We start from the raw sequence: 13,814 nt of genomic DNA, 5'->3' as shown, positions 1-13,814 counted from the left end.
GGAAGCTGTTGCTGAAACTAGAAGTCTACTCATCGGAGTAGAGAAGAGAATACCAGAACCATGGAGAATGAAGAGACTTGGAGAGGACTCTCTGAGTTCCTAAGAATGCTCTAGTTATTGGAACCAGCCAATCCCTTTGCCCTTCTTTCAGGTCCACTCTCAGAGAGTTCAAAGAAGTTTCTGTCACTAGCTTTCAAAAGTGTCTTAACAGTTATGATCTAGGACTTTCCTGAGGAAAAGTCTACTTTGAGCAAATTTCAATTAATCCTCATTGGAAAAGAGGTCAAGAATGGCTCCAGGCGCCTAAGGGAAAGATCCCCACCTCACAGAAAACCCACTCCAAGTACCTTGATTGTGTTCGGATTCTTCATTAGCTACTCGCATCAGGGCGTCCAGCACCAAAGCATTGTCTAGCCATGTGTACCACTCCTCCAGCTCCTGAAGGAAGCTAGCTGTGCCCGTTGACTCTGATACCTTTCGGGTTGCAAGCTTGCAAAGTCGCTCAACAAAGCCAGGGATGCTGAGAAGGGCCGCTGCCAAGGAGAGAACAAAAGAATGCATTTTCAAAACAGAAACAGCTCTAAAACCCTGAACAATGAGCCTGTTCTTGACCTACGTGATAGGAATGATTTTAAATTTGACAGTAGCTAGTCAGAGTTTCTTTGCAAAATGAAATGCTAAGCCAAAGAAAAATAGTACTTAAGTTAGAGAAACAAGTTTGATAGCAGGTGCAGGGAAACAGACTCTTCTACATGTACTGGTGGGGAAAGAAATTGGAATCACTTTAATTTCTTAAACCTGTGTGTCTTTGAGCCAGAAGGCTCATTTCTGGAGATTTCCTGCAAGGAAATAACCAATCACATGTACAAAGATATTCAATGATGTGGATTCTACAATAGCAAAAAGATAAAGATAACTCACGGTCATCAACAGCATATCAATTAAACATAGAATATCCCAATACAATAGAATACAACAGACATTGAAAATAAAGACACATATATCTTTATACAGAGTGACTCAAAAAAATGTTTAAATTTTACTTGTTAGAGGAAAAATTATTAAACAGTACTGGTGTAAGCCCATTTTCTTTAAAAATTTGCTTCTTTAAAATATCCACATAATATACAGGTAAAGAATGAAAGCTATACAACAAGATGTTTACTGTGGCCATTCCTGAGTAGGGGAGGATATAAGTGCTTCTTTTAAAACTACTTCTCTGTGACGCCTGGGTGGCTCAGTTGGTTAGGCGACTGCCTTCAGCTCAGGTCATGATCCTGGAGTCCCGGGATCAAGTCCCACATTGGGCTCCCTGCTCAGCAGGGAGTCTTCTTCTCCCTCTGACCCTCCCCCTTCTCAAGATCTCTCTCTCTCTCTCTCAAATAAATAAAAAATCTTAAAAAACAAAAAAACAAAAAACAAAAAAAACCCTACTTCTCTGTAGTTTGATTTTCCTGTAACAAACATGTCCTACATGTACTAGCAGAAAGAAAGGAGCTTTTTTTTTTTTTTTAGTAAAGAAAGAAAATGAATAATCACTCTCTTATAATCACAACTCTTATTTGCCTTAATCTCATCTTGCTCACAACAGTAAGATGGAAATTCTGATGAGCATAAGAGAACATAATACACTGCAGAGGCAGGGAAATCCAGGTGGTAGATCATGGATCTATCATTTAACCTTCTTTAAAAATAAGGGTTAACATCTCTATGTATTTCCTTATACATGTATTAAATCTTTCTGGAAGGACAGAAAACACCAGTGGCTACCAAAGGCAAAGAGAATTAGGCCACTGGAAATAAGAGTGTGGGGGAAAACTTTCCAATGAACACCTTTATTTATTTATTTATTTATTTATTTAAAAGATTTTATTTATTTATTTGACAGAGAGAGATCACAAGTAGGCAGAGAAGCAGGCAGAGAGAAAGAGGAAGCAGGCTCCCTGCTGAGCAGAGAGTCCGATGCGGGACTCGATCCCAGGGCCCTGAGATCATGACCTGAACCGAAGGCAGCGGCTCAACCCACTGAGCCACCCAGGCGCCCCCAATGAACACCTTTTTAAATCTGTAGATTTTTTTTGAACCACATGAATGCATCATCTAACTGAAAATTAATAAACAGGCATTTGATAATACCAAAATATTACTATTAATTTGGGGGGTATAATATGGTGTTGGAGTCACTTTTAAAAAGAGTCCCTATCTTGTGGGAACACTGCGATATATGAAGGTTAAATTTTATGATATCTGGGATTTGCTTCAAAATAATTCAAAGTAAGGTAGGAAGGAGTGAATGGGGATACAGATAAAGAGACACTGACACTCGGGGTGCCTGGGTGGCTCAGTGGGTTAAAGCCTCTGCCCTCAGCTCAGGTCATGATCCCAGGGTCCTGGGATAGAGCCCTGCATTGGGCTCTCTGCTCAGCAAAGAGCCTGCTTCCCCACCCTCTCTCTCTGTCTGCCTCTCTGCCTCCTTGTGATCTGTTTGTCCAATAAATAAATAAAATCTTGGGCGCCTGGGTGGCTCAGTGGGTTAAGCCGCTGCCTTCGGCTCAGGTCATGATCTCAGAGTCCTGGGATCGAGTCCCGCATCGGGCTCTCTGCTCAGCAGGGAGCCTGCTTCCTCCTCTCTCTCTCTCTGCCTGCCTCTCTGCCTACTTGTGATCTCTCTCTGTCAAATAAATAAATAAAATCTTTAAAATAAATAAATAAATAAATAAATAAATAAAATCTTAAAAAAAAAAAAGGAGACACTGACAGTTAAAGCTAGGTGATGGGGAAATAAGTATCATTATAATGTTATATTGTCATATACTTGTCTCTGTGTGAAAAATTTACACGAAAATTTTTAAAGTAAAATTCAAAAGAAAAATAGGAGAAAATTCTTCAAAAATAAAATAAATTACAACAAATTAGTTAGGATTATACAAAGTCAAACAAATTCAGCTCCAGCACAATGCTCAGCAAATAATCTTAGGCCCCTTTCCATCCTCTATAAATTAGTAAGTGACTATACTGCCTGACCTCATTTTTTAAAAAAGCTAATTAAAACTATATTAAAATTAACTTTTCCTCAAACAGTTGAACATGGGGTGCCTGGTGGCTCAGTCAGTTAAGCGGCTGCCTTCAGCTCAGGGTGTAATCTTGGGGCCCTGGGATGGAGTCCTACATGCAGTGGTTTCCCGGCTCACAGGGAATCTGTTTCTCCCTCTCCCTCTGCCCCACCATTGTGCTCACCTACTCTCTCAAATAAATAAAATCGTAAAAAAAAAAAAAAGTTGAATGTAGAATTAGCACATGACCCAGCAATTCCACTCCTAAGTATACCCACAAATTACTGAAAACAGGTGCCAAATTCATACACACACATTCACAGCAGCACTGCTTCAACTGCCAAAACGGGGCAACAACCCAAATGTCCATCACCAGATGAATGACTAAACAAATTGTGGTATATACAAATAATGAATATTATTCAGCCACGAAAAGAAATGAAACATTGATGAGCTACAGCATAGAGGAACCTCAAAAACATCACGCTAAGTGAAAGCATCAGGATACAAAAAGTCACGTATTCCAGGATTCCCTTTATAACATATAACAGGATGTCCCTGTTATCTAGAACAGGGACATCCACAACAAAGCAGGTAGCTGCCAGGGTTGGAGAGAATGGGGAAGTTCACCTATCTGATGTGTATGCAGTTACCTTCTGGGGTGATGAAAATGTTCTCAAAATAGATGGAGGTGTGCTTGCACATACTGTAAATGTACTAAATGCCACTGAATTGTTCACTTTAAATGGTTTGTTTATGTGACATTCACCATAATTAAAAAAATACACGGGGATAGCTTTTTTGTTTTGAGATACCATTTTTTACTTACTGGCTTGGCAAACATCAGGAAGTTTAAAAAGGCCCTAGACTGGGAATGGTATACGGGATGGGAGAAAATGAACTGGTAAGTTCTTTGCAGGGTTAATCTGTCAACACCCATCAAAGTGTAAAAGGCAAATATCCAGCCCATCATACTTCATACACAAGCCTGTTATTTGTAAGAACAAAAATATTAAAATAAACAAAATCTCCATCAATCAAGGATGGGTTAGTGAATTGTGGTATGCCCATATATTAGAATACTATATAGTTGTGAAAAGGAATCACACAATTCTGTAGGTACTGGAATAGAATGCTTTGTAAGATAAGTGAGGGGCGCCTGGGTGGCTCAGTGGTTCAAGCCTCTGCCTTCAGCTCGGGTCATGGTCTCAGGGTCCTGGGATCGACCCCGCATCAGGCTCTCTGCTCGGAGGGGAGCCTGCTTCCCCATCTCCCTCTGCCTGCCTCTCTGCCTACTTGTGATCTCTCTATCAAATAAATACATAAAAAATCTTAAAAAAAAAAAAAGATGAAGTTAAGTGAAAAAAGCAAGGGGCAGAAGGGTGCTTATTTTATACTACCATCTCTACAAACAGGGAGGAGTCAATCTTTCCCTCCTGCATCCCCTGGACTGGGCATGTAGAGAATTTCTTGGGAGGGACACATGAGAAAATGTAACAGGATGCCAGGGGGGAAGGGAACAAACTTTCTACTATATACCCACTCTCTTCTTATTATTATTTAAGAAACTTTTAGATATATATCTTACCTTTTTCCAAAAATAAATAAAGGAGTAGATTCTACATGAAAATCCTCCCAAAGCTAGATTTTTACTCTCAATCTCTTTTACACAGGATGAATGGCTGCAGTTTCTCTGTTCCTCACAGGACAATTCCTAAGACCATTCTTCCCACTCTGTGTACTCAACACAGCCCTTCAGATGTGACTGCCCAGCATTCAAGCTTCTGAGACTCCAATCCCCACCCTGGAGATTCCTAAGCCTTTGTGAATCAACTACCTCTTGAAAAAGTGATGAAAGGTAGGGGCTCTCTCCCAGAAAAAAAATCATTGGCCTAATTATACTCATCAAATTATACATAACCTCAGGGAACTGGCACCCAGTGTCACAGTGTCCTTGTAACTCTCACAGCCTTACTGGCAGTGAGCCACAATACTGGTTAATATTAAACTGGCTGACCACTGAAACACAACTTCTGAGAATTTCTGCAAAAGCAGACCTTCCCTCTACTTGTTAACACATCAGTATTTTGAAATATTCCCATAACCTTTCCTCTTCAGTTTAGGCCCTGCTTTCCAGATGAGAGGATTCTATCTATTGTATTCTATCCTGTCCTAGCTGACAGAAATCAGCGCTTCTTAGCTCACGTCACCTACAAATTGATAATTATCTGGCCTGTGGCTTCATCCACATTTCTGACTAAAATCTTGAATGATTTTTCCCCCTGATGAAACTATCTATTCCCCTCTGAATGGACAGAAGAATAACCGGTAGTTCTGAGAAATCCAAAAATTTGTTAGAGCCTAACATTTTTATTATTATATGCGCTCCAGGAAGACAGTATAAATCATTTTGCTGGGCAAGAAAACAGCCACAGCTTATGAAAAACAAAACAAAAAAGCATGTCCCCTTTCCATACTCTTATGGTCCGAATTGTGTCCCCTCCCCCAAATTCGTATGTTGAAGCCTTAATTCATAATATGAATGTATCTGGAGATGGTGGCCTTTAGGGAGGTAATTAAATGGGGTTGTTAAGAGTGGGTCCTAACCCAACAGGGCTGGTCTTCTTATATGAGGAAGAGACACCAGAAATTCCTTTCTCTTTGTACATACACAGAGGAAAGACCACCTGAGGACACAGTGAGAAGGCAGACGCCCACAAGCTAGGAAGGGAGGCCTCACCAGAAACCAATGCTAATGGCACCCCGATCATGAACCTCTAGCCTCCAGATGGGGGAGAAAATGAACTTCTGTTGTTTAAGCCACCCAGTTATGGTACCTGGTTATGGCAGCCTGAGATGATTATTATACATGCCTCTATTTAAAAGTATTTAGTACTGGAGTTCAACTGAAGCATGCCAACATTGAGGACTAAGATCTTTCTCATTGTACTTGTGATTTAATTATGTTCACCTTGGCCTTCCCAGGGCATGTGACTAGAGAAATGTGTGTGGAGTGGGGGGCAGGGCAACAGGAATTATGGTCAGAGAGCTGGGAAAGGTCAGACCCTGTACAACTTGTGCCAAAATACAACATTTACTAAAACTTCAACTCAAAAGCTGTAAGCAGACATCACATGTAGATTATCTCATGGATTAGTCACACAGGTATACAAGTGAACTTAGTTATTTTATGAAGACTTTCTTTTTTTAATGACCCAAATCAAAGAAACCTGGGTTTGAGGTTAACTCTCAGTTAATTAAAAAAACCAACTGACTAGAATACCTTGTCCTCCAAGAATGATGGGCAATGCTGGTTTCACTTAAGGCAGCTTATAAACAGGTATGTGAAGGTAATTGATACTAGCAGGATAAAAATAATCTGCCAGAACAGTTTCCTTAAATGGGAAACTGAGATGAAAGTGACCCAGTGCCTCAGCACACACAGGTACCTAACAGTGAACATTTATGACCCTCACCTTCCTAAGCTGTGCAAAGGGGATGCAAACCTCTATTTCACAGGGCTACTTGGAGGGCAAATAAAATCATTCCTAGCTAATGCAGTTACCTCAATGTTTGCTACATAGCGGGAACTTAACAAATGTGAGCTTTCGTCAGTGTGTTTAAATCAGCTTTAAGGTATAATTTAGTTATAATAAAATTCACATTTTTAAGAATGTATATTTTATGATTTGCTAAAATGAGCACTCCTTAAAAGTCATAAGAAAGAAAAAAAAAAAAAAGAAAAGAAAGTCGTAAGAAAGGAGGGGGAGAAGGGAAGAAAAGCCTACAAAGACCAAAGGAGGGCCTTGGATCTATGGAATCAGGAAGAAAAACGAGCCTGGAGGGGGAACCATGAAACTGGGGTTCACAGAGTTATATATTTCTGTTTTTACATATGACTAAAACATGTAAAATTATATTCCTTAATAACTAGAAATACAGTTCTGACCATTTGGTGTTCGTAACTCCAACACTCACAGAGCTAAGGGAGGACTCACATTCAGTAGTCAGAAGTGAGGCTGCTGTGCTGCACTTAGCAAGTGTGCAGAGCCAGGCCTGGGAATGCACACATGGGGTCAACCAGACTTCAGAAACAAAGTATTGTTTTCAAAGCATCATCAGGGCTGCCACAGGACGATCATGGCTCTCTACTGCTGCTTTTAAATGCTAAGTTTTTATTATTTCACCTTGGTTATCCAGTTAACCCTGAGGCACACAGCTATACGTTACTGTAGTCTGTTGATGTTTAAGAACTAGGTTTTAAGACACATAAATATTATAGTTCAAATATGGACCATCTCTACTCTTACAACCAAAACAGATATATGCCAAATTTCCCCCAAATCTGCTTAGACCAGCACAGAAATAGAAAAAAGTTCTCTTGCTACCAAAAAAACAGTAAGTAGGGAACTAACTAATATACTCTCACATGGTTCTAAAATCAAATATATAAATAAATGCATTAATAAGTCCTACTTCCAGGGCGCTTGGGTTGCTCAGTGGGTTAAGCTTCTGCCTTTGGCTCAGGTCATGATCCCAGGGTCCTGGGATCGAGCTCCACAGCAGACTCCTTGTCAGGGAGTCTGCTTCTCCCTCTGCCCCACCCCCAATCATGCATGAGTACGTTCTCTCTCTCTCTCACACACACAAATCTTAAAAAAAAAGTCCTGCTTCTGCTGTTGTCATCTACCTCTATTCTGGCCACCCCCAACAGGTAACCATTTTCAGTTTCTTGTGCACGCTTTCAGTTAACGCATACTATATATGAGCAAACAAATACATCTGATCATATTCCCCCATCTCTGCTTTACCACACAAAGTATCATACTATACACACAGCTCTGCATTTTCCTTTTTAACAGTAATACATCTTGAAGATATTTTCTTGTATCAATACACAGAAATCTTCTTCATCCTTTTTTCTTAACAGCCATACAATTTCCCATTACATAAATATTCTAGAAATTAAGTGGCCTCTTGTTTCTGGTATTTTTGTTACTATAATGTTGCAATGAATGACCCTGAATATACATATCCTATATATCTATAACAAAGACCCAGAAAAGGCTTAGTGATCAAAAGGTAAGTATATTTGTAATTCTGATAAACAATGGTTCTTAACTTTTTTTTTTTAAAGAGAGAGAGTGCGAGGAGAGGGAGAGAATCTTAAGCAGGCTCCATGCCCAACACAGAGCCTGACATGGGGCTTGATCTCATGACCCTAAGATCATGACCTGACCTGAAATCAAGAGTCTGATGCTTACCAACTGAGCCACCCAGGTGCCCCTAGTTTTTAACTTTTCTGAGATTCTGAATCAATTCAAAAATCGGATAAAAGTTACGGACTTTTGCGGCTCCCTAAAATAATGAAGAGATACACACCCACACAAAATGTGCATACTCTAAGTGGACCTTGGAGCCTTCACATGAATCACCCTAGAGATACTGAAAGAGTAAATAATTTATGAAGGGGTCTCAGAGCCATAGTCTCAAAACTCTGAAAACTTAGAGACCTTACCTTGGTTGATTTCAGCTGCAGAAGGCCCCAAGCTCAAGCTCTTCTTCTGCTGAGCATTTTTGGCAAGTAGTGTGTGCTTGTCATCATTCCCTGTATCCATCTCTGAAATGGTGACAGCCAGAATCCGGCAGAAATTAGCAAGCTGCTGCTGATCAAAATTGGATACTAAAGAACTCAGATTGGGGACTTCGTCTAGTCGGATCATTTCCTACAGAAGACACAAACAAAACAATCCCCATGCTCAGTTCATTTGAGGCTGGATGCGTCCCTCTTTTGCATTCCCCTAAAAATGGGACCTAGTAGCTAAACCAACTTAGGTCCAGATCCTGGCCCTGCAAACTGCAGTTGTGCAAATGTAGGTAAGTTATGGAACCTCTCTAAGTATTTGCTCAACTGTCAAATGGGACTGACATGCTTCATAGGACGGGTCTCAGGATTAAATCCTTTGGAGCACCACTATTCTCATTTCTCTTTGTTCATGTGACTCATTTTGTCTATTTAAAAAAGGAAAGAGAAGAAATGCCTACCACGCAAATTTTATCACTCACTCACAAATTGCCATTCCTACTACAGACATTTTCTTTCTAAGAAATACAATATTTCAAATGTAGCTGAAGGCCCATGTGTACTCCTACCCAGTTGTATTCCCATCTCTCCCACCGGGGGTATCCATTATTTTGAACTGTTTATTGTTTCCATACATGTTCTTCTATTTCCATAAAAATATATGGTATTAAAGTAAAGGAAACCAGTAACAAAACAAAAAGGCAACCTACTGAATGGGAAAAGATATTTGCTAAGGATACATCTGATGAGGGGCTAATCACCAATATAAAGAACTCACACAATTCAACACCAAAAATAATCTGATTAAAAATGGGCCAAGGACCTGAATAAACTCTTTTCCAAAGACATCCAGGAGGCCAACAGACCCTGAAAAGATGCTCAGCATCACTGATCATGAGGGAAATACAAATCAAAACCTTACGCCTGTCACAATGGCTAATATTAAAAAGGCAGGAAATGAGAAGTGTCAGAGAGGATGTGGAAAAAAGGACCCCTCATGCACCACTGGTACAAATGTAAACTGGTGCTCCCTCTGTGCAAACAGCTGGAGGTTCCTCAAAAAACTAAAAGTAGAAATACCATATGATCTAGTAATTCCATTACTGGGTATTAACCCCAAGAAAACAAAAATGATAATTTGAAAAGATACATGCACCCCCTACGTTTACTGCAACATTATTTACAATAACCAAGTATAGAAGAACCCAAGTGTTCATCCATAGACGAATGGATAAAGAAGACATGGTATACATAGCCGATGGAATATTATGCAGCCATAAAGAATGAGATCTTTCACTTGCAAGGACGTGAATGGATCTAGAGCACAATGCTAAGCAAAATGAGTCACAGAAAAGGCAAATACTCTATGATTTCACTCATATGTGGAATCTACAAAACAAATGAACAAAAGAGATAAAGACTCAAATACAGAGAACTGGTGGTTGTGAGAAGGGAGGGGATTGGGAGGAATGGGCAGAATAGGTCAAAGGGATTAAGAGGTACAAACTTCCAGTTATAAAATAAATAAGTCGTGGGGATGGAAAGTACAGCATGGAGAATACAGTCAGTAACACTGTAATAACAATGTATGGTGACATGGTCGTCAGCATGGCTTCATGTGTAAAATCACTGAATCACTATGCTGTAGACCTGAAACCAATATAATATTGCATGTCAATTATACTCCAATAAAAAATAAACCAAAAAATTAAAAAACATATGGTAGTGTTCTAGACACAGTGTGAATGCTACATTATACCTTACTTTTTTGTCAACACTGGAATTTTTATTTTTTTAATTTGGGTCACTTCAGATAAGAAAAAGTTAGTACTTCTTTTTTAACACTTATTTATTTTTAAGTAGGCTCTAGGCCCAACGTGGGGCTTGAACTCAGGACCCCGAGATCAAGGGTCACATGTCCTATTGACTGAGCCAGTCAGACGTGCCTCAACAGTGGGATGTCAGACGTGCCTCAACAGTGGGATGTAACTACTCTGACAGAAGTAGCTCTAATTCATTCATTTTTCACTGCTTTACCCCACTATGTATTTAAACATACATCCACATGGATGTATGTTCAGGTGGACTGTAATTTTTCACTATTAAACACTGTTGCAATGACCATTCCTATAGGTGTATGTATATGCGTATGTGTACATATAACCAATTACTGAGAGTAAGTGATAGCAGGCATTCTTGTCTTTTTTTTTTTTTTTTAACTTTAACAGGAATATTTCCAAAGTTTTAACATGAAGTTTAATGTCTACTTTAAGTTTTGATATCCTATGTCAAACTAATGTGCTTTCCTTTTATTCTTAGCTTTTACCATTAATGACTATTGAATTTCATGAAATGCTTTTTATTTGGCTACATTCTTTTTTTTTTCTTCTTTAAAATCTGCAAATGTGGGGTGCCTGGGTGGCTCAGTGGGTTAAGCCTCTGCCTCTGGCTCAGGTCATAATCTCAGGGTCCTGGGATCAAGCCCCGCATGGGGCTCTCTGCTCAGCGGGGAGCCTGCTTCCCCCTCTCTCTCTGCCCGCCTCTCTGCCTACTTGTGATCTCTCTCTCTCTGTCGAATAAATAAATAAAATCTTTTAAAAAAATCTGCAAATGTGCATTACATGAGCTTCTCTTCTTCTGAAACATCCTTGTATCCTCAGATTATAGCTACTACCCTTCATCTCACTAATTCACTTCCACTAGACTGGGTACTTCTCTATCACTGCACATGTCACAGGATCTTGTGATACCTGTTCCTCCATTTTCAAACAAACTCACACTACATTGAGGGAGCTGTGTGTCTTACTTTCTTTCCAGAGCCTCAGCACATAAGACTTGGTAGCAAGGGTCTCAGTAAATGTGAACTGAACAAGTGAATGATTCCCAGAAGCCCCCATGACCTCTGCTCTTAAATCTGGTAATGAAGAACAGGAGTTTGCTGAGGGGCTATTTAGGAACAGCTGCTTACCTTTGCCTTTTCCTTCCCCCAGTACACAAAAGTTAGCAATTTTTTTTTTTTAAGATTTTATTCATTTGACAGAGAGAAACACAGCGAGAGAGTGAACACAAGAAGGGGGAGTCGGACAGGGAGAAGCAGGTCTTCCTCTGAGCAGGGAGCCCGACGCGGGGCTCAATTCCAGGATTCTGGGACCACGACCTGAGCCGAAGGCAGACACTCAACAACTGAGTCACCCAGGCACCCCAAAAGTTAGCGACTGTTATGAGAGGAAACTGTAACTTTCAGTCCCGTTCCTCTAGCCCTAACTTAGTGTATGGGTCACAAACCAGGTCCCACTGCCTTCCAAGCCCACTTTCTGTGCCATATTTTAATATCTGATACATACAACATATGTTATGAGGCATAACCAAGTGAAGAGCTGTGTGTATCTTTCCCATCACATCTTCCACACTCTCTGCCAGAGGTAACCATAACTGAATTACTTTCGTTTTGCTGTTAAAAAAAATAGTTTTAGGGGCGCCTGAGTGGCTCAGTGGGTTAAGCTGCTGCCTTCAGCTCAGGTCATGATCTCAGGGTCCTGGGATCGAGTCCTGCATCGATCGGGCTCTCTGCTCAGCAGGGAGCCTGCTTCCCCGCCCCCCCGCCTGCCTCTCCGTCTACTTGTGATTTCTCTCTGTCAAATAAATAAATAAAATCTTAAAAAAAAATAGTTTTATATGTATGAGTTGAGTTTGCTTATTTCAGAGCTTTATAAGAATGATATACTAGGAGCACCTGGGTGGCTCAGTCAAGTAAACATCTAGCTCTTGGTTTCGGCTCAGGTCATGATCTCAGGGTGATGAGATCCAGCCCTACACTGGTACCTCCGTGCTGAGCTTGGAGCCTGCTTAAGATTCCCTCTCTCTCCCTGTGTCCCTCCCCTGCTCACACTCTCTCTTAAAAAAATATAAAAATAAAAAAATACTACAGTCTTCTGCAACCAACTTCGATTTATTTCTACGATTTAGCTATGTTGTTGCCCATAGCAACAGCTTATTCACTTCCGCAACTCTATAATATTCATTGTGTGAATAGAGAAAATTTATCCATTCTCCTGTTGATGGATCATGGATTTAGCTTCAGTTTTTAACTTGGAAACAATACTATAAACATTCTTAAGCGTTTCTTGATGTACATGTGCAGAAGTTTTTCTGGAGCAGTGGCTTCTAAACCATTCTCACAATGTCCAAGAAGAAGAAAAAATTTCCATCACAACCCAATAAAGCATACGTAACTATGTAACAAAAACTTAAATAATACCCTTACATGACACACTTGAATCTTTTCTTTTTTAGCTGGTAGACTCAATGAATGAATTGATTTCACAACCTCTTAGCTTCGATGTAGTGTTTTCACTTCTGAGAACTACTGTTCTGGGATTGAGTTTATCCACAAGCATGCCTAGACATAGACTATAGGTGACCCAGGCACAAGAATGATGTCTCAGCCCTCAAGGTAGTGCTTCCCTAGGTGCTGGGTCACAGGGAATGCACATATTCAACCAGAAAACAAAGAAAGATGAATAGATTCTGCAGAAACAAGAAGGTATCAGCAGTACATAAGTGATTGCAATGATATACATTCTTGGGGTGCCTGGGTAGCTCAGTTAGTTAAGCATCTGACTCTTGATCTCAGCTCAGGTTTGATTTCAGGATTGTGAGTTCAAGCCCCATGCTGGGACCCCATGCTGAGCATGGAGCCTACTTTAAAAAAAAAAAAAAAAAGCCAAAGAAGGAAAGAAAGGCCAATGATACACATTTTTACCAACATCTGCTCTCTCTCTCTCTCTCACTGTGGTCTTAATTTGCATTGCCCTGATCATCGATGAAGTTAAACATATTCTTTTTATGGATTGTTTCTCTTTTGTGAAATGTTTGTTACTATCATTGCCTACCCCCCCCCCCCACTCCCTTTTCTTTACCGGGCTATGTGTCTTTTTGGACACATATATGGGTTACATATATCATTTCCCAGTTTGTGACTTGGGTTCCCATTTTCTTTATGATGTCTATCCCCCTTTCAAACTGCACCTAGGTAACCATGCCTAGCAGAACTTATCACTATTTTTGGTAACACACAAAAAATGAGCATGTCAGGGCACAAGGGACAAGCGGGAGAAGTCAGGAAGGAGCAATCCCAGACTCCCATGCTCAGACTGCCTGGGAGTTTGGTGTTTCCG

The 13,814-nt window shown here is 40.2% G+C and overlaps 1 protein-coding gene across 1 annotated transcript in view; it reads right to left on the bottom strand.

Moving 5' to 3' along the window:
- Positions 1-13,814, bottom strand: part of TRPC4AP (transient receptor potential cation channel subfamily C member 4 associated protein) — a 71,206-nt gene that overhangs the window by 26,675 nt on the left and 30,717 nt on the right. The window contains exons 7-8 of the mRNA XM_032350879.1: positions 8,572-8,779; positions 348-533 (exon numbers count right to left, since the gene is read on the bottom strand). Of these exons, the coding sequence (XP_032206770.1) occupies positions 348-533; positions 8,572-8,779 (394 nt within the window). The remainder of the gene's footprint in view (positions 1-347; positions 534-8,571; positions 8,780-13,814) is intronic.

This window comes from Mustela erminea, chromosome 7, assembly GCF_009829155.1.
Source record: "Mustela erminea isolate mMusErm1 chromosome 7, mMusErm1.Pri, whole genome shotgun sequence".
NCBI classification, from domain to species: domain Eukaryota; kingdom Metazoa; phylum Chordata; class Mammalia; order Carnivora; family Mustelidae; genus Mustela; species Mustela erminea.
This window is presented reverse-complemented; position numbering and strand designations above follow the sequence as displayed.